Source organism: Bufo bufo, chromosome 2, assembly GCF_905171765.1.
Source record: "Bufo bufo chromosome 2, aBufBuf1.1, whole genome shotgun sequence".
Lineage (NCBI taxonomy): Eukaryota > Metazoa > Chordata > Amphibia > Anura > Bufonidae > Bufo > Bufo bufo.
In genome coordinates this window covers 113,501,470-113,524,915 of record NC_053390.1, presented here as the reverse complement: position 1 = coordinate 113,524,915, position 23,446 = coordinate 113,501,470, and the positions used below count along the sequence as shown (strand labels likewise).

The window sequence follows — 23,446 nt, the reverse complement described above, 5'->3', positions numbered from 1 at the left end:
ACCACAATCAATGTGACCAGCAGTGTATACAACATGTAAATGAGAACATGTAATACATTAAGTTACTGTCAGAGTGCTGCTTTCTTAAAGGGAATGTGTCACCAGAAAATGACCTACTGTTTAATTCACATTTTTATGTTAAACAAGTTTTTTAAGAATTTTTGGCATTTTTAATGTCAATATCTATATTTAAACAAAAACCATAAATCCTGCAGTTTTTGCACTGGTCACTAAGCCTAATAATAGGTGCCACTTCTTGGCCTGTACAGATCACTTTGTTATCTCCTTATCATTGCAGTCTCACTATATAACTTCTGTGTACAAACAACACAGGATCCACCATTCACAATAAATGATATCACAGCTTATCAGCTCCTTCCTGACCTCTGCACAGGCCACAGAACATGCCTAGAAAACTCTTATAGAATACAATGAGGTCCCCTCATGACCATCGTGTCTATGGTCCATGAGGCTGAAGTAAAGCAATTTTTTTAATGCTCTCTAAGTGCTGTTAAGAACAGCTCAGGCAAAATGGCCGCCCCCATAATTGTGTTCAGGAAACAGAATAAAAACATCTACAATCAGAAAATAAAACAGATTAGTAAAAAGCATATGTATTGCTATCTGGTTTCAACTGGCATAAAGAAATTTTGGTGACACATTTCCTTTAATAAGGTGCTTGAGAAGAGCTTTAAAGTGTCATTTTCATTTACTTTTTTTTAGCTTTGTGTAGGGACAGGGATTTTAAAGGGAACCTGTCACTTCCAAAAAACATCCCAAGCCGGCAGCAGTACCTGAGAGTATACAGCAGAGTGTTTGTAATGATCATTTTCTTCCTGCAGGCAGATGAAGCAAAAGCTGTAAAAACGTTCTTTAATCCCCTGCCCGGCGCGCTTCTTTAGTCAGGCTTGAGGTCACGGAGGCAGCGGCCTCCTTGGTTCAAGTCACGGTAACCACGCCCCCTTCCCTGCCCCTTCGCTGTGATTGACAGCGCTTATGCACGACAGTTCAGCTGGCTTTGCCAAACTTCCAGCTGTCAATCACAGCGAAGGGGCAGGGAAGGGGGCGTGGTTACCGTGACTTGAAGCAAGGAGGCCCTCAAGCCTGACTAGAGACGCGCGCCGGGCAGCGGATTAAAGGGAACCTGTCACCAGTTTTATGGTGTCCTAACTAAGGGCAACATAAATAAGTGACTGATTCTCTTAGCAAAATGCTGGGTCACTTTCTTTAATTGACCCAGTCAATCTGCCAACATCTTGTATTGAAAAGCTCCAGCTGATAATGATGAGTCATGAATATTTATGAGCTCCTGACTCTCCCCGCCCACCTGCTGCTGATTGACAGTTATTTTTCAAATGAATCAGCAGCAGGTGGGCAGGGGAGTGGCTATAGTGGCAGGGGAGTGGCTATATTAAATAAACGCTGGACTCAATGACATCACGCTGGACTCAAATCAGCTCATTAGCATGCGGCATCAATTGTGTGTATATTATGAGGTAACCATCTGTCACACCAGTAAGTGAATACATCTAAGGTACTTTTTAGTAGTTAATGATTGTATGTAATTAGTTAGATTATAATCAAATATCCACATGACAGGTTCCCTTTAAAGAACGTTTTTAAAAGCTTTTGCTTCATCTGCCTGCAGGAAGAAAATTATCGTTACAAACACGCTGCTGGCTACTCTCAGGTACTGCTGCCGGCTTGGGATGTTTTTTTGGAGGTGACAGGTTCCCTTTAATTATCTGTGTAATATACTGTGGTTGGGAAACAATGTAAACTTCTGACTTCTGTACCTGTTTGTCCTCACTATTTTCCTCTTTTTCAGAATCCTGACTCTCACTTAACATTTGCTTCACTGGCTTGGCAGAGATCTCCTCCTGTAGCTTGCTCATGTCAATCTCATCTTTTTCTTCTGCGAGCTGCTGAATGAGTTCTTTGAAATTCTCCACTATCTGCTCTTTAGACTCCAGTCTGCAACCAAACGGCATAATAAAAAATAATAAGTCATAAAAAAAAAAAAAAAACTTAAAGGTTCTGGGTCAAACCAGAATGCACTATAGCATCTTACTGCTGCTCTTCTATTGCAAAATGACACAAGCAATTTTTGAGAAAGAATCCTAATGTGCATTTACACTGTTATCATTATAATCATAACCCAAAAATTTACTATAGACAAGACCCCACAATTGGACAAAGCAGTGTTTTATTATACCAAAGCAGAAATGTTTCTACCCTACTGATCTTGTGGCTGCAAAATGTATCTGCCCCCATACTTAAAGCCTAGAAATACCGTTTGGTAGGACGTTTCAGCCGCCAGACCTACAGTGATCAGCTAATTTTCAGTGGGCTTTTATTTAGAGAAGGGTTAGTGGTAGCTTAAGCTGCAGGAAATGGACAACAGAAGATCTTCAGATCAGCCTCATCCAGACAAGCGAAACCTTTAAAGAGGTTATCCAAGACTAACACAGACCTCCCAGAGTAGCCGACCTGTGGTGGTGATTATATTTACCAAGTCCCCGTCGCTGGGTTCAGTCTCTGTTGCTTCCAGGCCGGATCTTCCTCTCCCTGCAGTGCTTATATCAACATCCGTCGATGAAAGGGGGGGGGGGGGGGATTATGACCACTGGGGCCTGTTACTTGCTACCCTTGATTCACAACAACTGATCATGTGTACCTCCATCAATGGATATTGATTTAAGTTCTGCAGGGAGAGAAAGTGCCAGCCAAGGAGCGACAGAGACCAAACCCAGCGATGGGGACTAGGTAAGTAGGTAAGTATGATCATCACCACGGGTTAGCCACTTTGGGAGGTTTGTGTTACTCTTGGATTATCCCTTTAAGGACTAGTAGATCTCTTGAAGAAAATCTACATTTCTAAAAAATCTCTTGAAGAACATACTAATCAAAGCTTTGGTAATTTGGATTGATGTTATCTTAGAATGCTGTGATTTAGAAATTTTCTGTGCTGGATATCTCGGAGCAACCATGACTGCATTTTTTTGGTATAAACTCAGAGATTCTACCCATACAAGATTCTAACCTGTCTAAATAACATGCTGGAAGACAATTTTTTTGTAAAAATGTATGGCTTATGAACTGTGAACCAAATGGTGAAGTTTAAATTGCCTGCTTTGGACAATCTTTTCTTCTTAGAAGGGTCCCTCAAGGATAAGTTGATGACAGGGTGTCCTACTGCTGAAGTAATTTGTAAGGGAACCTTTCAGTAAAAGTTCTAGCGCCAAGACAAGAGAGATGAAACATTACACAGTTTGCAATGAAATCCGTGCAGTGTCCATGTAATGAATGGACATTTGGGGTTCTTCAAAAGGAAAAACATTCTTTGTAGCCACTCTTCACTCTGGCTAATAGATAAGGGACATGCGTTAGGACCTCTCTCTAAACACTCTATCAGGGTGTTTGACAATCAGCTTTCTAAACCAAACAATTCCTTTAAAGGGCTTCTGTCACCCCACTAAAGTCATATTTTTTTTTTGGGCTAGTTAAATTACTTATCCTGCTATATATGAAAATATAATGGTGTTACTTACTTTGATTCAGCAGTTTCTTCTAAAAACAAACTTTTATAATATGTAAATTAGGTCTCTACCAGCAAGTAGGGCGGCTACTTGCTGGTAGCAGCTGCAGAAAACCGCCCCTCGTCGTGTTGATTGACAGGGCCAGCCGGGATCTCCTCCTCCGGCCAGCCCTGTCGGCATTTTAAAAATCGCGCGCCTGTGTTCATTCGGCGCAGGCGCTCTGAGATGAGGAGGCTCGCCTCCTCAGAACTCCCTCAGTGCGCCTGCGCCGATGACGTCTTCTATTTCGGTGATGTCATCGGCGCAGGCGCACTAAGGGAGTTCTGAGGAGGCGAGCCTCCTCATCTCAGAGCGCCTGCGCCGAATGAACACAGGCGCGCGATTTTTGAAATACCGACAGGGCTGGCCGGAGGAGGAGATCCCGGCTGGCCCTGTCAATCAACACGACGAGGGGGCGGTTTTCTGCAGCTGCTACCAGCAAGTAGCCGCCCTACTTGCTGGTAGAGACCTAATTTACATATTATAAAAGTTCGTTTTTAGAAGAAACTGCTGAATCAAAGTAAGTAACACCATTATATTTTCATATATCGCAGGATAAGTAATTTAACTAGCCCAAAAAAAAAAAAAAGACTTTAGTGGGGTGACAGAAGCCCTTTAAGTAAAATGCTACAGCTGGAGTATAATATAATCCAGTGGATGTACACATAAAACCACAATTACTTGAATGCAAGATCACTGCTAGCAGTCTCCTCCACCACTGTTTCAACAACTTTGTTTCCAATCTTTGGCCGCTTCAGATGACTGCTTCTTGTGCGAGTGGAGACAGGTGTTACGTCATGTTCTAGAATAAAAGTGGAATGAGTAATTCTGATTAATTGCCCATATACTAAATCTGCTGGATCACACTTTCTTAGGCTACTTTCACACAGTCAGTATTAGGTCAGTATTTTTCATCAGTATTTGTAAAGTCAAAACCAGGAGTGGGTCCAAAACACAGAAGAGGCACCAATCTTTCTGGCATACTTTTTCTCTGCGGGTTCCTGGTTTTGGCTTACAAATACTGACCATGTGAAAGTGGCCTTTAAATTCTGTGCAATTATGAAACTGTATTTCTAACATATGAGAGATATCAAAAACTAAAATGCAGACACATATTTTAGCCTTCCTTTTTTTAAATTAGGGAAATATGGTTTTGGCAGGACATTTACCACATTTCACTGCACTTTATTTTTTTTCCACTTAATCTCATAAAGGGGTTGTCCCATTTGAACATCTATGGCATATTTGTAGGATATGTCAAAAATGCTCAGTGTGCTCTTCCTTCACTCTGGGGGCCCCATTTGAGAGAAAGTAGTGGGTCCCAGAGGTGGGACATGCACTCATCTGACATTTATGGTATATCCTAAAGTTGAGAAGGGACAACCCCTTTACTTTTTACATACACATTATTTTCTTCAGTTCTGTAAGTATACAAGTTCTTTACCTTCAGCAGTACTGGCATCAGCATTTGTAACAGTTTTTTCCTCATCTGGTTCCACCTAAAGTGAAAGGTAACAGCATTAGAAAGACTTAATGTACGTTGGGTGTGATTAATCAAATCCTCCCTCTTCCACTGTCACTAGACTAGCAGGACAAGGGACAGAAGAGTGAAGAGCCTACAAACATACTACAAACAGGCTTGTAGTCAGCAACTATGGAGATACTTACTTACACATACCAAATTTTTTTACAAAGTAATACCTCACTGATCCCCGCTACGCCTGTTCCGATGCTTCTTGATGCCAGTGATTGGCTGAGCAGTAACATTTCCATGTTGAGAGGGACCACAAAGTAGAAAGGCCCAGAAAGCATTGGAACAGGCATGATTGGAGGATTGGGTAGGTGAGTATTAAATTTTATTTTTTTAAGCATTCTAAGCAATAAAAAATGAGTGGCTGGACAACCCCTTTAGGTCTATTTTCAAAGAAAGCTGATTTTTGTATCTTAGTTACATTGGAACAAAAAGCCAAGAATCTTGTTTCTGGGATTATGAGCTGCACATCTGTACATGGATATCATATGTAAAAGAGGAGTACAGTAGAGCAAATTATGAAGGTAATGGAGACCAATACTCCCACCTGCTTGTCTGCGCACTTGCTCTCCACTATCTGAATGTCCTCCTTTTGCTTAGTCTCATGTGAATCTTCTATCTGGGATTCGGCTGGTGGCTGCACTGACTCTTGTTCTGTAGACTGAGGAACTGCATCGTCTTTGGCAACTTCGGTTTCTGGAGGAATAAACAAGATGAGAAGAATGACTACAATGACCCATTACAGCGCAGCTAGATGTAGCGTGAGTGCTGTGGATTTACTGCCACGAAATTGAGTGTGGAAAATCTGCAGCATTTACAGACGCAGCAAAGTGGATGAGATTTTAACAAATCTTATTCACGCGCAGTTGAACATTTCTGCGGCAAAAGCCAAACGTAAAGTGACATGTGGCGCGGACGCTAAATCGGCAGCATGTCAATTTATGTTGCGGATTTTCACCATGGATGTTTTCCCCTTTGCAGAGGGCGTTCCCACAACATTTCCAAGATGAATTCTACAAAATCTGCCCCGTCATGTGTGGATTTTACTGCTGAGGAACTCCAGAAGATACTCAGCGTTTTTTGGGGTGTGACCATGATGGAGTTGTGCACTCAGGATCTACACATTTATTAGTTTTTTAGTGGCTGCTGATTATAATCACAGAAAATACAAAGACTCCTGTGCAGGATGCAGCAAATAATTATTTCTTGGTAATGAAGAACAAATATGATTTATAAATACAGAGTACCCATTAATAAGCTAGCATCATTTACATAACCAAAAGTATGCCTGCCACTTTGAATTAATAGGGTTGGCCGATTCAGTCATATTTTAAAGCACATTTGTTGGTACAACCTCAGTGCTATAACTTCAGCGATAAACATTATAATCAGAATGGGTCATACCTTTGAACAACGTACTGCTGTTGGACAACCATCCCAAGTACTGGCCAAAACCTCTGCTGGTTTAGAAAACCATTTTAGTATACCATCTTAATAAGGAGAAAGAGACAATACCCAATTCAGGACTGTCATCATGAATTCTAACAGGTGCTATGTGCCTGCCTCCCCCTACTAAAAGTACCTGCTCCCTGCTGTTCTGGCCTTCAGCGCTGGCTCCTGCATCTTCAGGTCCAGGTTTTGTTTTCTTCCTGTCTGGCATGGGTATGGTCACCTGATCCTCTTCAGCCAACTGCTGGCTTCAGCGGTAATGTGTCTCTTTGCGGACACATCAACACTGAAGCCAGAGGTTGGCTGAAGAGGATCAGGTACCATACCCATGCCAGGGAGCAAAAAAACAAACCCCAGAATGGAAGATAGAGACATAGAATCCAGCAAAGAGGACCGGAGAAGATGGGAGCAGGTACGTATGATCTTTTCAGTAGGAGAAGCAGGCTGCCTGTTAGATGTATTCCCAAACAATCCCTTTAAGCAAGAGCAGAAAGCAGCAGCAAAGAGTGCCTTCCACTCTAGAAGATCCATTGTAGCATTACATGGGCAGCCTATTTATTTCAATGCAAATGTCTTATGCTTAACCCCTTCAGGACACAGCCATTTTTCACCTTCAGGACGCAGCCTAATTTTGCAAATCTGACATGTGTCACTTTATGTAGTAACAACTTTAAAACGCTTTTACTTATCCAGGCCATTCTGAGATTGTTTTCTCATCACATATTGTACGTCATGACCAAAAATACTAAATTTACCAAAAATTTGGAAAAATTAGCAAATTTCCAAATTTCAATTTCTCTATTTTCTGTGATTATAATCAGTAATACCTCCAAAATTAGTTATTACTTTACATTCCTCATATGTCTACTTCATGTTTGGATTATTTTGAAAATCATTTAATTTTTTGGGGACGTTAGAAGGCTTAGAAGTTTAGAAGCAAATCTTAATTTTTTTTTCCAAAAGCCAACTTTTTCAGGACCAGTTCAGTTATGAAGTCACTTTCTGGAGCTTGCATATTAGAAACCACCCATAAATCACCCCATTTTTGAAACTACACCCCTCAAGCTATTCAAAACGTATTTTACAAACGTTGTTAACCCTTTCAGTTCCCCACAAGAATTAAAGGAAAATGGGAATTAAATTTAAAAATTTCACTTTTTTTAGCAGATTTTAAATTTTTATCTATTTTTTCTGCAACACATCAAGGGTTAACAGCCAAACAAAACTCAAAATCTATTACCCTGAATCTGGACTTTACAGAAACACCCCATGTGTGCTAAAAAAAACTGATGTATGGGCGCACAGCAGGCTTCAGAGTGGAAGGAGCACCATATGACTTTTGGAGAGCGGATTTAGCTGGAATGGTAATTGGGAGCTATGTCGCATATGAAGAGAGGTGACCCTACAGTGGAAACCACCAAAAAGTGACCCCATTCCGGAAACTACACCCCTCAAGGAATATTTCAAGGTGTGTAGTAAGCACTTTGACCTCAAAGGTGTGTCCTAGAATTAGGAAACACTTGGCAGTGAAAATGAAAAATTGCCTTTTTTTCACAAAAAAGTTGCTTTACACCCACATTTTTCACTTTCCCAAAGGGGAACAGGACAAAATGCACCACACATTTTGTTCCCCATTTCCCCCCAAATACGAGAACACCCCATATGTGCTCAAAAAATGATGTATGGGCGCACAGCAGGCTTCAGAGTAGAAGGAGCACCATATGGCTTTTGGAGAGCAGATTTAGCTGGAATGGTAACTGGGAGCTATGTCGCATGTGAAACACCCTGAGGTGGCCCTATAGTGGAAACCCCCAAAAAGTGACCCCATTCCGGAAACGACACCCCTCAAGGAATATTTCAAGGTGTGTAGTGAGCACTTTGACCCATCAGGCATTTCACAGAATTACGAAACACTTGGCTGTGAAAAGGAAAAATTTCATTTTTTTCCTGAAAAAGTTGCTTTACACCCACCTTTTTCACTTTCCCAAAGGGTAACAGGACAAAATGCACCCCACATTTTGTTCCCCATTTCCCCCCAAATACGAGAACACCCCATATGTGCTCAAAAAATGATGTATGGACGCACAGCAGGGCTCTAGAGTCAAAACAGCAAAATATGGATTTTGCTGGCCTGAATTGGCAGACATTGATTTTAGGTGCCATGTCAAATTTAAAAGATTCCTGAGGTCCCCAGAAATTAAAAACCCCAAGAAGTGACCCCATTTTGGAAAGAGAACCCCCGTACGGAAATTTTAAGTGGTAGAAAGGGTACTTTTCAGCAAACAGGTGTCTTACAGAAGGCAGAAACACTTGTTAAAGGATTTCAAAGCTCACATTTGTGAAAAAGATTAATTACTAGCAGACCCCAATTTTTCAATTTCACAAGGGGTTAAAGGAGAAATCGGCCTTTGAAGTGGACCAATGATTCATCCACTGAGAGGCATTTTGGGGGGGTATATACTTGACCAAATTTGGAATTGTAGTGGTCAATCACTGGCCTAATTTTAAATAACTGGGGTCGCTTGAGGGTGGGCATTCATTATTATTGCCGAAGTGTAGAAATCTTTGAATAGCTTCGAAACGGGCCAGGGGCATGGCAAGAAAGTAAAGAGTGGTGTGATAAAGAATATTCCAATATGAACATATTTTTTTTTTATAAAGCCCATGCTTAGGAGAAGTCCCCAAAACTTTTGCATTTCAGTCGTGTCAGTAGGGGTACATTTGTGGGGCCTTGAAAGATAACTGTCTGGATGGGAGGCAATAAATTGCTCTGCATATATATTTGTTTGTTCCACCATCAAGTTAATTAGGTCATCAGTGGCTGTACATTGAGGCACCTGGGGCACATAGTTATCTGCGGGGATCCATAAAGTGTCACTTGTATGGGCTGCGACTGCGCACTACCCCTAGGACGCCTAAGAGGGGGTTCATCATTAGATGAATCATTTGAGGAAGATGAAACTAAAAATGTCACTTCATCTCCACTGTTGGAGTCAGTGTCCTCAAAAAGCACGGCATATGCCTCTTTGGCAGTGAAAAGCCGTTTAGTCATTTTAAACTGTAAACTAACGTAGATAAAATTTTTGGTCTTTTTTTATTATTTAAATTTTTTTTTTTATTGAACAGCAAACTAAAATCCTGTATATCCTTTAGGATAAAAACTCCCTGAGTCACTTGGCAGTTATTGACAGGTGTCACAGGTAGCACAGATGGCTGGCGATTAGCCTCAGGAGGCAGAAAATTATATACAGGGGTTTAGTATGAGGCACAGAGTAGTGCCAATATCCTTACTGGGGCAGAAAAGGGATTAATTAATATATTATTTTACAATTATAGGTGGCACAAATCCACATGGCGCATAGGAGACTTATATTTTACAGACAAAATGGTGCCACTCAAGCACAAGACACGAGTATGTACACACAGGAGGATGGCAGATGTAGTGACAGGGTTAATTATTTTTTTTAAATGTAACTTGGGAGTGTGTGACAGGTGTTTTGACAGGCGGACAGCCTGGAGTGACAGGTGTCTTGACGGACGGACAGACTGGAGTGACAGGTGTCTTGACGGACGGACAGACTGGAGTGACAGGTGTCTTGACGGACGGACAGACTGGAGTGACAGGTGTCTTGACGGACGGACAGACTGGAGTGACAGGTGTCTTGACGGACGGACAGACTGGAGTGACAGGTGTCTTGATGGACAGACAGGCTGGAGTAACAGGTGTCTTGACGGACAGGCAGGAGTGAAAGGTGTCTTAACAGATGGACAGGCTGGAGTGACAGGTGTCTTGACGGACAGGCTGGAGTGACATGTTTCTTGACGGACGGACAGGCTGGAGTGACAGGTATCTTGACGGACAGGCTGGAGTGACAGGTTTCTTGACGAACAGGCTAGAGTGACAGGTATCTTGACGGACGGACAGGCTGGAGTGACAGGTATCTTGACGGACGGACAGGCTGGAGTGACAGGTATCTTGACGGACGGACGGACAGGCTGGAGTGACAGGCACAGAAGAGTGGCAAATCGGCACTGAAGGGGTTAATTATGTGTGAGGCAGGGGATGAGGCACAGAATTGATGATGACAGGCTGACAGATGAACCACAGAACTGATCTGTGTCACTGATTAGGGCACAGAAGAGCAGCGTTTTGGCACTGAAGGGGTAAAAAGGGCTTAAAACTTTGGTGACTGAACTCTGACAATAGCTCCTTCTCTGATCGCTTCCCTGACCAGAACTGGGACAATCAGAGAAGGAGGGTACACACAGTACCTCCCTAAATCGCATCAATGCGCTGTGATTGGTCCATGTGCAGTAATGGACCAATCACAGCGATCGCCGGCCAGGGAGAGTTGCGATCCACTCCCCACTGGCGTCACTGGTTGCCTAGCAACCCCCGTGTGCTGGCAAAACTGAACTGTCAGCGCATCGCTCCGTGCGCTGACAGTTTAATCACATCACGTACATGTATGTGGGGGAATGCGGTAAAGCACCACATTGCCCCACATACATGTACGTGATAATGCGGGAAGGGGATAAAGAGGAGCTGTCACCACTCCCGACATGCCTGTTTTAATAGCTTCATGCATTCCCCATGTAATAACAATTCTAGAATATCTAGTCTTGTGGCTCTATTTTTGCCATTCCTTTATTATTTCTGTAATGCCCCAGAGTGGCATTACCACCTTTTGTACCTCTCCACTATCTCTTATGGTTGATTCAAGGCCATCATGTGTATTTATTCCAGGTCCTGCACATTGTGTATTTGTATTTCTGATTTTGTGACTGTTGACATGTAATGCGCCTGATTCACCAGCAGATGGCGGCATGCCTGGCAGAGTTAGTTTGCCTGGAATGGAACCTTTTTTCCATTCTAGCCCTCTCTAGAGAGGGAGGAGTTTAGTTAACTAGAGGCAGTTGAGTCTACCCCCTGTAAAAGGAAGGGTGTGCAGCAGGCCCTCGTCCCTGCTAGACAGGCCCTGCCAAAGCCAGCAGAGCACTATCAGCTCTGCTGGAACAAGAGAGAAAAGCCAAGAGCCTCAGAAGCAAGGAGGAAAGATTCTGTCACGATCAGTGTGAGAGGAAAACTCTACACTGAACACAGGAGGGAAGGGGAACAGTAACTGGGCCTGGAAACTAGGGAAGGAACAGGTCACCTCCTAAACAACCCTAATCCGGGCCCTAACTACCTAACAATATAAATAGACCTTGAAGGTAGGAATATATTTATAAGCTGTATACCTAGGCACTTATATTCCTATAAGGCCCTGGAATGAGGTTAGGACCAGAGACAACCCATTTCTCCCCAGATGGACAAATGGAAGTCTCTGTCTCAGGCCCAGATACAAACAACAGGGAATATAACAAACACAATACAATAAGAAAAGACAAGACTTATCTGAAAGTAGAAAACTGGCAACTCGAGAAGCACCACAGAGTACAATCAATCAGCTAGTTAGAAGGCAGGAAGAAAATCTATAAACCGCACCTCCAAGAGTGAGAAGCGGATACTTATGGGAAAAGTAAATTACCAACAAGCAACACCTGAAGAAAGGGGTGTGGCATTCACCAAAACACAGACACAATAAGATCCACAGGGAACTTGTCAATTTAACCCACAAGTTGCCAGTCTCTCCGATCTCCTGGTACCTGCCACGGGAACGTCCGTGACAGATTCCCTGGATAAAGATAAATATAAAGACTGAGTCAGACTACAGAAAGCCAAGTTCAGCAGAAAGGAAAAGTTTCTATTTAATCCTGATAGCACAGCAGTGCCAAAGAGTGACAGATGCAGCAGCACCGAGTGTGTTTGCCTGCCAGAATTTATGCTAAAACCTACTGGTAACCAAGACAAGGTTGGAAGATTGTTTCCTGATGAAAGTTTATTCAAGTAAAGCTGTTATCAACTTCAATACAAGTCTGGACTCAATTTCTTTATCCCCTTCATCAAATATCCCTTGCACTGCTTCAAACGACTACGCCTGGGCTTCCAGGCTTACAGTCTTGCTTTGTTCACATTGCATTAGTTGTCCTGCTATGCAGTTGTGTGGAAGCTTGGCTGTGAGCTGGATTTCATCACCTTCCGACCGTGTTCACACCATAGTTAGCGTAGTGGTAGGACCCTTGCCATGCTGAGAGACCGTGACGTGGTGCATGATGGGCTCCGATGTGTTCCTGACAGGAATATACTGGCAAAAGTCTCAGCTTTTAATATCTGCTTGTATGACTAGCTAGTATAGTCAGTGGCATATCCGTTTGGTGCATTTTTTTCTGTGATTTATATAATTATATTTTCATCCGCACAATGCTCCGTTTTGTGTAGGATGCCTTTGTGGTGCATGTGGACCGCGCCGGCATCCTCCATTGTACGCATTTTTTTTGCTGGGGATAGTCGGTTACTGCGGTGGGACTGCTCCCCCAATGAGAAACACGCTACAGTGTTTGGGGTTTGAGCAGTTCCCCCATATTTGCCACTATATTACTGTGATTTTGTGTGTACCTGCCCAGTCTAAAAATGGCAGCACTGATTGGATAGAGTGAGCCTGGGCAGGTACACCCCCCCCCCCTCCCCCCAACTTGTTACCTCTCCTCTGTACCCTTACTGCAGACTGCTAGCAATTCATTCATAACTTCTAGTAGAAATAATAAAGGAATGTCACAACATAGAGCCATAAGAATAAATGTTCCAGAATTGTTATTACATCAGGAATGCATGAGACTTAAAACAGGCATGTCAGGAGTGGTGAAAGGTCCTCTTTAAATGGGTATTCCCGTTGTAGCAAGTTATCCACTATCAACAGGATAAGGGATAACTATTAGATTGGTGGAGGTCCTACTGCTAGGAAACCCAATCATGAGAATAGGGACCTCCTACCCCGCAGGGCTCCCCCCTTGCAAATGGACATAGGAGCAAGTGTACAGTACAGAGCAAGTACAGTGTTCGGCTATTTCCAGAACTCCCATTAGGATGAATGGAGTAGCACTGCGCATGTTCATGTTCATTTTGGGGGCCCAATGAAGTATGGTGTCCCCATTCTCATGATTGTGGGGATCCCTGCAGTAGGATTGTCTGAAGCACACATCACCTTTAGGGCTCATTCACACGAACGCGTGCTGCTCGTTGCCGTATTGCGGCCCGCATTTGCGGATCCGCAATACACAGGCACCGTTCCGTGTGCATTCCGCATCACGGATGCGGACCCATTCACTTCAATGGAATACGGAGATGCGGAACGGAACACTACGGAAGCACTACGGAGTCCTTCCCAGGGTTCCGTTCCATTCCTCTGCACCGCAAAAAGATAGAACATGCTCTTTGCATCTTTTTGCGGAACGGACGGATCATGGACTCATTCAAGTAAATAGGTCCGCGATCCCCATGCGGCTGGGCCACGGTCGGTGCCCGTGCATTGCGGACACAGTGAACAAGCCCTTAAAAAGGTTTTTGCTCTGCCAGGAGACCAAACAGGATTTAGTAACACCAATGTTAATCTCTAAGCAATTCTTGGTGATAGAGTCTCTTTAGTGTACAAAGAAAAAGTCTGAAATCCCTGATATAAACAACTATTCTGCGGAACTGTATATGTATTTTACCCAATAATCTCTGTGATTCTCTCTTTATAATAGTGGAGATAAGTGTTCTCTGGAACCAATGACCAACTCCTTCAACTTCCCAAAGCAGCTCCTGGTCTCCAGGGTACTTGACTAAATACTGTTTGCAGGCTAAAATACAAAGACAATAAAGGAGAAAATATACATAAGATGGAAAATGAAACAAAGATGTGATAGATATACTGTAGTTATCATAAAATAGAGCTGGTCAATAATTTCCCAGGCAATGATTAAAGAAATACTCCTGACTAAACTGTTATGTCTAGTGCAGGGCATGAGGGGGCGGTGAATGACACAGAGATCCACAGAACACCAAAGACAGAATCTCTGTGTCATGCTCCGCCCCCTCAGAGTCTGGACATAACACAATGCTGGATTGTTCCTTTCAAGAAAAAATAAAAATAAAAAATTATATATATATATATATATATATATATATATATATATATACTGTATATGACCTTTCCAGGAATACATACCGTACAATTCAAATAGGAGATGTGAAACCCCTGTTCTTGTGATTAGCGGGGGTCCCAGTGGTTGGATCGTCACTGATCATGAGAACCAGGGTCTTGCATCCACCATTTGAATGGAGCACACATACTGCTGCTTAATTCAATCTATAGAACTGACGGAAGCCGAGCACGGTTCTCATGGGCCAGAATAACTGTGAAGTTGTCATTCTGGCTTGGAAACCACGCTTGGAAACATTATTAATTTGTATTAAATTCTGATTATATCAACCTCACAGGACAGTAAACAGACACCCATTACAACTGCGTTCACAGAATATAGGCATGTCTAAATTATGCTAGCAGGGCCATGAGAAATGGTCCACAGCTGTTCTGCACTACAACCTGCATCACTCCTGCTACAAACTATTGGCATATCAAAATAGTATATGGGGCCATGCAGCGAGTAATTATTGCATTTCACTCATTTTGGGCTCTTTTTCAATTGTTCCTTATAAAAAAAAATATTCAGTAGCTTTGTTATACAGGGTTAAGTTCTGCCTAGCTGTGAGAATCACACTTTCACTTTTACTTTGTGCTGGTCATCTAATAATCCTTATCTCTAAATTACTAAAGGGTCATATATACACTTATTTTACCACATTCTTATCAGTAAGATAAAAATTGAGTGTTTATAAGGTCAGTGTAACGGTCGCGTACACACACACACAGGGGGGAGGGTAGTGACCACTGCGCTCCACCCTTACCCCTGGCCCTGCCTACTTGCCTCGCGAGTCCTAATGACAGGGGACAACTGGACGGCAATCCCTAACTTGGAGTAAGTGCAGGGATGACAGACAGACAAACAACAGGACGTGAACGGACCGAGTCAATACCAGGAAAGCTGCAAAGTACAAATGGAGCAAGCAGAGAATTGTCAGGAGAAGCCGGGGTCATAAATACCAGGAGAGCAGAGAAGTACAAGAGGAGTCCTAAGAGAGTAGTCAGGTGGGAGCCGAGGTCACAATACCAGGACGGATGCGCAGTACAGGAGGATCAGGCAAAAGGATGGTCAAGGAACAGGATCAGGTAAGTATTCAGCAGTCCAACAAATAGCCAGGAACCTAGAAATTAACAGGCAACCTGTAGCCAGCAGGCTGCCTGTATTTATAGTGGGGAGTGAGGGTCATGTGACGTGGCCAGCGTCACATGACCGACAGACCAACCAGTCGAGCACCGAGTGATCAGCTCGGCGCTCAAGGCAGACTTAGGAGCAAGGAGCCACCCAGCTAGTAAAGCCGCCCTGGGAATGAGGTCAAACACAGAACCTCATTCCAAAAGCTAAGCAACAGTTCTGCGGGCAATGGGGGATCGAGTGCACCTTCGGAACCCCGTGACAGTCAGAGACCAGGAGCAGTCAACTGAGCTGCCTGACAGGAAACATACAGAGCTACTAGTGAATCTCAAGGCTGTACAGAGAAAGGGACTCAACATTTTTAATAAATACCAATTGAATAAAATGATTTTTAGCTTAAAATAAGTAACAAGAAATTGCCCCCATAGGTGTCCATAGCCTTTAAATGTTTTATGGCTCGGTAGAGGTTTGTACGGTATAATCATACAGTATATTTATGTAATTACAATATAACCCTTTTTGCAAACACCTTACTGGCATTATCGTGCATTGCCTTGATGGTTCTGGACTTTCTACGATGGCTGGTCTCTTTCTTTCAGGGGTACTCTGGTGGCAAAGTTTCTTCTTTGGTAGCTGTAGTCTCAAAGTGAAAGGTTCTCTGGACTTGGGCATAGTCAGCAGGAGTTCGCACACACATCCTTCCTGTGGCTCTACTGAACTAATGGGCCCTTTGCACGCTCGTTCATCATTATATTGACCACTCATTGCCATTAGGTATAGACAGTGAATAAATAAACAAGTGCTTCAACAATAAATCACAACATTTAATTCAGCAACATTAAATTACCCCTTTTAGCAGTAAGTAACCCTATGCAGTAGTCTTCTAGGGCACTGCAGTCGCTAGGCCTTGGTACAGGGCACATACCCTGGGTATTTTGGTTGCTCTAGGATGGAAATTGCCATTTTCAATTGTATACAACTGAATACTAGCAGGGAATCAGAGCTATTATGAGTGTTTATAAGGTCAGAGACCAGGAGCCATCAGCGGAGCTGCCTGACAGGAAACATACAGAGCTAGAGAATCTCAAGGCTGTACAGAGAAGGGGCTCAACATTTTTAATAAAGACCAATTGAATAAAATGATTTTTAGCTCAAAATGAGTAATAAAAATTGCCCCCAAAAGGTGTCCATAGCCTTTAAATGTTTGATGGCTCAGCATAAGCATACAGCAATATATTTACGTAATTACGATATTATTGCACAACTGTATGATAATTTCCTTCTACATAAAATCTCGACTGGTTCTGGACTGGGGGCAAAGTTTCTTCTTTGGTAGCTGTAGTCTCAGAGTGAAATGTTCTCTAGACTTAGGCCTAGTCTGCAGGAGTTCGCACACACATCCTTCCTGTAGCTCTGCTCAACTAATGGGCCATTTACACGGGCCAACAATTGAAACTATCATCGATCACCAGCGTTACTAGTAACGCTCGTTAGCAATGATCTTACGGTATAAATGCAGCACAAAAGATCATCGTTTCCCAGTGGATGGCGGTGCTGTGTAAACACGATCTGCCGCCGGGAAACAATGAGACAGTATGGGGAAGAGTGATGGCATTAGCGATCGCTCCTCCCCATACTCTGGAGGAGATCGGTGCATGTAAATGCACTAGTCTCCTCCGCTACCTACCGATCAGCAGATTATCAGGAATGAATGCTTCCTTCCCGACAATTTGCTAGATCGACGTCCTGTATAAAGGGACCATATGACTCCACTAAATAACTAAATTTGCCACTGTTAACAATATATTGACCACTCATTGCCATTAGGTATAAACAGTGCATAAATAAACAAGTGGTTCAACAACATTAAATTAAACCTTTTAGCAGTAACTAACCCTATGCAGTAGTCCTCTTGGGCACTGCAGTCGCTAGGCCTTGGTACAGGGGCACATACCCTGGGTATTTTGAGTGTTCCAGGATGGAAATTGCCATTTTGAATTGTATACAACTGAATACTAGCAGGGAATCAGCTGATGTGCAGATATCAGAATTGCACGATAGACTAATAGAAACCAGACCAGCAGGTAAGCACTGTAGATGTTATGGAGAGCACTGCAGCTGCCATGGGAATCATAAACAAATGGTGGTTAGCATGACGAGCATGGTGGCTGGCAATGCCACCGACCTTCACAGAAAAACACCATCATGAAGCTCTATCACAAGCCAGCTATTTACCAGCAACTAGGGCAGTGATTCCCAAACTTATTAAAACGTATGCACTTTAGGGGTCACTGTAAAGCTATTCCTGCCTCACAGAAGCTTGGTGTAGGGGCAGCTGAAAGTTCTATAAGCGTGCCTTCACACCCGGCAGATTTAGTTGCAATAAATTTCTGGAACTGAAAATCCAGTTTCATTCATCTGAACGAGGCTTGCAGAAATCATAACAACAAAACATCCCCATTTAGATGAAAGGAACTGAATTCCAGTTGCAAAAATTTTCTGCAACACAATCTGCTCCCTAGTTCTTGTCCAACACTAGAATTTGGCTAAGGAATTTGTACTGTTTTGCAAAGCATCTTTGACCAGGCTGAAATCAGTTTGCCTTCCTACTGTAAAGGTGACAGGACTTGCCATGGGGAACCCCTTGTTGGGAAACGCTGATCTAGGGGATCATTTTACAGGGTCTACATCCCAAGGAATATAGGTCAGGTAGACCTGGCTTGTGCATACTCTTAATTTCTCTGTCAACCCTTGGATTAGCATCAATAAAAAGATGTCAAGGTTCATAAATTGCAAGATGACCAAGAAATGCAAAATCGAAAAAACGAAGCGCTTAACACAGACGACGTGGGATGCATGTAAATAGCGGCAGGTTACCTGTATACATTAACGATGACAGAGGATACCTCAGTCCAAGTGAGTCTTCTGTGAAACAGTCAACAAAATCTTCAAGCATTTGTAAAGCAAAATCTTTACCACGATATCGCTTTCTCACAAACATCGTGTCCAGAACTGGGAGCGTGTAGTTTTGTGTTAGATATGCTGTGCACATACTTCCTGGTAAATGAATATAAAACAATTTAAAGGGAATTCGTACAAGACTCTTCTGATTGTAAATTGCTGCAGGATATGCTGGCGCTATATCAATAAAGATTATTATTATTATTATTCTACAAAAAAATTTCACAAATCACATTCAACTTCATCTGTCAAAAAAAAAAAAAAATCGGCAGGTGTAATACAGGCTTTACTATGCCCTCAATATGCAAAGACACGCTTGGCTAACCACTTAATAGGGTTGTTCAGCTTTGGGGGCCTTTCTGCCAAACCACTTACTTCACCGGACCTGCGGAGGGAATCATATTTACCTGCTTCCCGCTGTTGGGTTCCAACTCCTTTGGTCCCCACTGCCATTGACAGACTACATTCCCCTCTTGTAAGCTTTTAGTTAAGCCACATGTGCCGCTGCAGCCGATGACTGGCTGCTGCAGTGACTTATTTCCCATCAGGATTATGATGAATAGACAAACAAAAGGCATAATATAATTATTCCACCTGAAAAAAATACTGACCCGAAGGCTTCACAGAATAGAATCCAATGGCTTCCCCCTTCCTCCACAAAATCTTGGCATAGTCTGAGCTGTTGTGACACAGGAAGGGAACCTCATTCCGCTCCATTTCTTTCTTTCGATATATAATTCGGTTTAGCACGTATAGAACAATTCTTTCTCCAAGAGACCTGGCCTGCAAACAAGATCCATCACATATGAACTTCAAGCTTTCCCTTTTCACGGTGCTGCATGAGTATTTGTGTAATTTGCATAACTGAGAGGGGTAACATGTAGTATTGAGCACGAATATTCGAATTTTAAATCGCGAATATCGCCACTTCGAGAATTCGCAAATATTTATAATATAGTGCTATATATTCGTATTCGCGAATAGTGTTGAATATTATAATCGCAAATTTATCGCGAATATATTACATTGCTGATTTTTCGCAATCAAGTAAACAATGACTGGAGATCACGAATTCTCGAATTTATGGCAAATATTCGGCCAAAAATTAGCGAAATATTGCGAATTCAAATATTGCCTATGCCGCTCATCAGTAGTAACATGAAGCAAATTGGCCCGTAACTATAATGCATCATACTGGTATCCTCTCATGGTGTAGAAAGACTTTTTGGGCCCCTTCACGTTGCATGACCTGGATTCGAAAGCAAGTTCTGCCCCCCTCATAGCTACACCCCTGCATTAACCTCTGTAAATGTGTCTGTAAATATCTTATTACTAATGTTATTCTTTCATCTGACTTTTGGTGATAAAAGTTTATCAAAGTCATATCTACTTTTTCATCCCAATGAATAGGAGATACATGGGAGATTATAAAGATCAAAAACATATTTCTCAGAAAATAAAGCCCTATTAAAAGTCAATAAATCAGCCACTTAGGAATCATGCACAATGGCCATGTCTGTATTTCAGTCTGGAAACAACGGATCCACAAATACCTTCTGTGTGTATTACACATTTTTCTTGCTGCCGTCAATAGAAAGGGCTATTCTTGTCCACAATACAGAGCAGAATAGGACATGTTCTAAAATCTGCCACATCACTATCCATCAGAACATTTGGAGCAATGAATGTGGCGATCTCTGGATCCATGTGAAGTACCGGGCTGGTTCTAGCTTAGTTAGAATGAGGTTGTCATGTACTATGTGATGTCTTATTTTCATTTTTTTACATTATTCATGGGATAACCCATTTAAGGAGGCTGTAGGATTTGATCAACACCTGTTTGTTAGAAGGGCTCCCCAGTAAACCATTGATACCGGTGTCTGGCTGCTCATACACCCATCGATCAGCTGTGAAGTGTTCCCGGTATAGGAGATTAATCAGTTCAAAGTTCTCATCAAAACTGACGGGCTGTTATCCAACTAATTACTGGTTATGACTTCCTGAAATACTAGCATGGACTTGCTGTGTCCTCCAGAGCGAGAGACATTCTTTTTAGCCATTTTCCACTTTAGCCAAAAGAGAAGGGTCCTGAATGAATGACTCCCTCTGAAAACTCTGAATTATGTAATAGGGTATTTGAAGATACAGGTGAAACTCGAAAAATTAGAATATCGTGCAAAAGTTCATTTATTTCAGTAATGTAACTTAAAAGGTGAAACTAATATATGAGATACATGCAAAGCGAGATACTTAAAGCCTTTATTTGTTATAATTTGGATGATTATGGCTTATAGCTTATGAAACCCCAAATTCACAATCTCAGAAAATTAGAATATTGTGAAAAGGTTCAGTATTCTAGGCTCAAAGTGTCACTCTAGTCAGCTAATTATTCCATACCCCCTGAGCAAAGGGTACCGGAGATTGTGACTTTGGGGTTCTCATAAGCTGTAAGCCATAATTATCCAAATTATAACAAATAAAGGCTTAAAATATCTCGCTTTGCATGTAATGAGTCTATCTCATATGTTGGTTTCATCTTTTAAGTTGCATTACTGAAATAAATGAACTTTTGCACGATATTCAAATTTTTCGAGTTTCACCTGTATGTCTGATAAACCATACAATCCCTTTAAGGAGTAAACAGTAGATTATCACCCAGTTCTTACCTGCTGAAGGCCTTCTCGAGAGGAGTTTGATGTCCTAACAACGTCATCTATTGTCCACCACTGGTGACCAAGATACAGTGCCACAGCTATAGAGGAGTAACAACATATATCACACTGTATTGTTGCGATACCAAAATTTTGATTCGATTTCAATACCATAAAAAAGTATTGCGATACCATTCAATGCCATGCGAAAAAATAAAAAACACCAAAAAAGCCACGTGCATTCCGCATTTAAAAAAAATGGCGAATCGCGCAGTTTTTTTTTTTCCTGTTCCAGTGTTCACCGCATAGGAGATTGTTTTTATATTTTCATAGTTTGGACTTTTCAGACGTGGCGATATGTAATATGTTTATTTATTTATTGTTTATATATTTTATATGTAAAATTGGGAAAGGGGGTAATTTATACTTAACATTTAGTTTTTTTTTTTTTTTACTTTTTATTTAATAACTATTAGCCCCCTTAGGGGCTATAACCTGGGATCTTTTCATCCCTTGTCCTATTCACCCTAATAGAGTTCTATCAGGGTGAATAGGACTTCACACTCTCCCTGCTGTCCTGTGCATAGTACACACAGCAGCAGGGAGCTTACCATGGCAGCCAGGGCTTCAATAGTGTCCTGATCGGAGGAGCCCCAGGATTACACTGCTGGGGCTCTGATCAGAAGCTGCCACTGCCACCAATGAAGAGAAGGGGAGGGCACCAATTATTTTAATACTGGGGGGGGGGCAGGCGCACTACGCCACCAATGATAATTAACCTTTAATACAGGAGGCGGGTGCAGATCAGCGGCAGGGTGCCGGCTATGTGATTCTGCTGCCGGCACCCGCCTCCTGTATTAAAGGTTAAAGAGGACCTTTCATGGGTCCAAATATTGTAAACTAACTATCAGGATATGTAGCGCGGCGCCCAGGGATCTCACTGCGCTTACTCCGTTCGCCCGCTATGGCCCCCGTATATTCTCCTGCTCTGTATGCTAAATGCAAGCTTCTGAGCAATGGGGAGGAGACTGCCCTTTTTCTCAATGGGCGTTCATTCTCCCTGGCTGTAGTACAGAGCGTCACAGCCACGGAGAAAAAAACCTCACCTTTTCCCTGGCTGTGAAAGGTCCTCTACTATCATTGGTGGTACAGTGCTCCCGCCCCTCCTCCGCCCCTCTCTCTTCTTATTGGCAGCAGCGGCAGCACAGTCAGGGGGGACGGAGTGAGTGACTCCTTCTCCCCTGTGCTGCTGAGGGAACATGAGTGCGCTGACAGCAGTGCGCTCCATGTTCTCTGATGCTAGGCTGTGCAGTAGGGCAGCCTAGTATCGATAAATGTCAAATCCCGGTATCGTATCGATACCGGGACAAAAGTATCGATTGGGTATCGATATTTCGATACCCGCAACAACCCTACACTGTATAGACATTATTCTGTATACTATAATAGTATATTATTCATGAATCTACATGTTTTCCCACCAGTCTTCTTATCTGTAAGGCTGGGGCTACACAGCGATCTTGGCCATGACACTTGTAGCACAACCAAGATAACTATATAGCAGGGCAGCCACTGAACTGAATGGTGTCGCAGAGCAACAAGTTAATTGCCGCAACCCAAGAATTGCAAAGAATCCAACAGTGTTGTATTTTTTTCTGATTCTGGGGTTGTGATTGCTGCAACTTACAAGTCGCACTGTGACCTCATTCACTTCGATGGCTGCACTGCTACTCAGCAATCTTGGTTGCGCGACGAGTGTTGTGGCTAAGATGGTCATAAAGCCTCAGTCTAAAAAAACGACAACTTGATTATTTATTCCCATAAACTACATATTTCTTTTTTGTTTTTTGCTGTATTTTTCTACCTTTTCCTGCTACAACTTATTCTCTCCATGAAATGATGCGTAATATTAAAGGTGGGCATGTAGCAATGGGATATAACCACCATCTATCTCCCTCAACATGTATGCTTGGATCAACTGAGCATGTAAGTGTTTTTGCCATGTGAAGAGGAGGGCAACTCGGCCAGACAACAAAACATGTACAATATTTATTTTCCCTAAAGCAGAACTCTGTGGA

At 42.5% G+C, this 23,446-nt stretch overlaps 1 protein-coding gene across 3 annotated transcripts in view; it reads right to left on the bottom strand.

Moving 5' to 3' along the window:
- The window catches only part of FAM169A (family with sequence similarity 169 member A), a 106,424-nt gene that overhangs the window by 34,591 nt on the left and 48,387 nt on the right, over positions 1-23,446 (bottom strand). For all 3 annotated transcript variants that reach the window (XM_040420188.1, XM_040420187.1, XM_040420189.1), the window contains exons 4-12: positions 21,384-21,469; positions 19,329-19,500; positions 18,634-18,813; positions 14,152-14,280; positions 5,657-5,805; positions 5,023-5,077; positions 4,260-4,380; positions 3,548-3,550; positions 1,797-1,974 (exon numbers count right to left, since the gene is read on the bottom strand). In XM_040420188.1, coding sequence (XP_040276122.1) covers positions 1,797-1,974; positions 3,548-3,550; positions 4,260-4,380; positions 5,023-5,077; positions 5,657-5,805; positions 14,152-14,280; positions 18,634-18,813; positions 19,329-19,500; positions 21,384-21,469 — 1,073 coding nt within the window. The remainder of the gene's footprint in view (positions 1-1,796; positions 1,975-3,547; positions 3,551-4,259; positions 4,381-5,022; positions 5,078-5,656; positions 5,806-14,151; positions 14,281-18,633; positions 18,814-19,328; positions 19,501-21,383; positions 21,470-23,446) is intronic.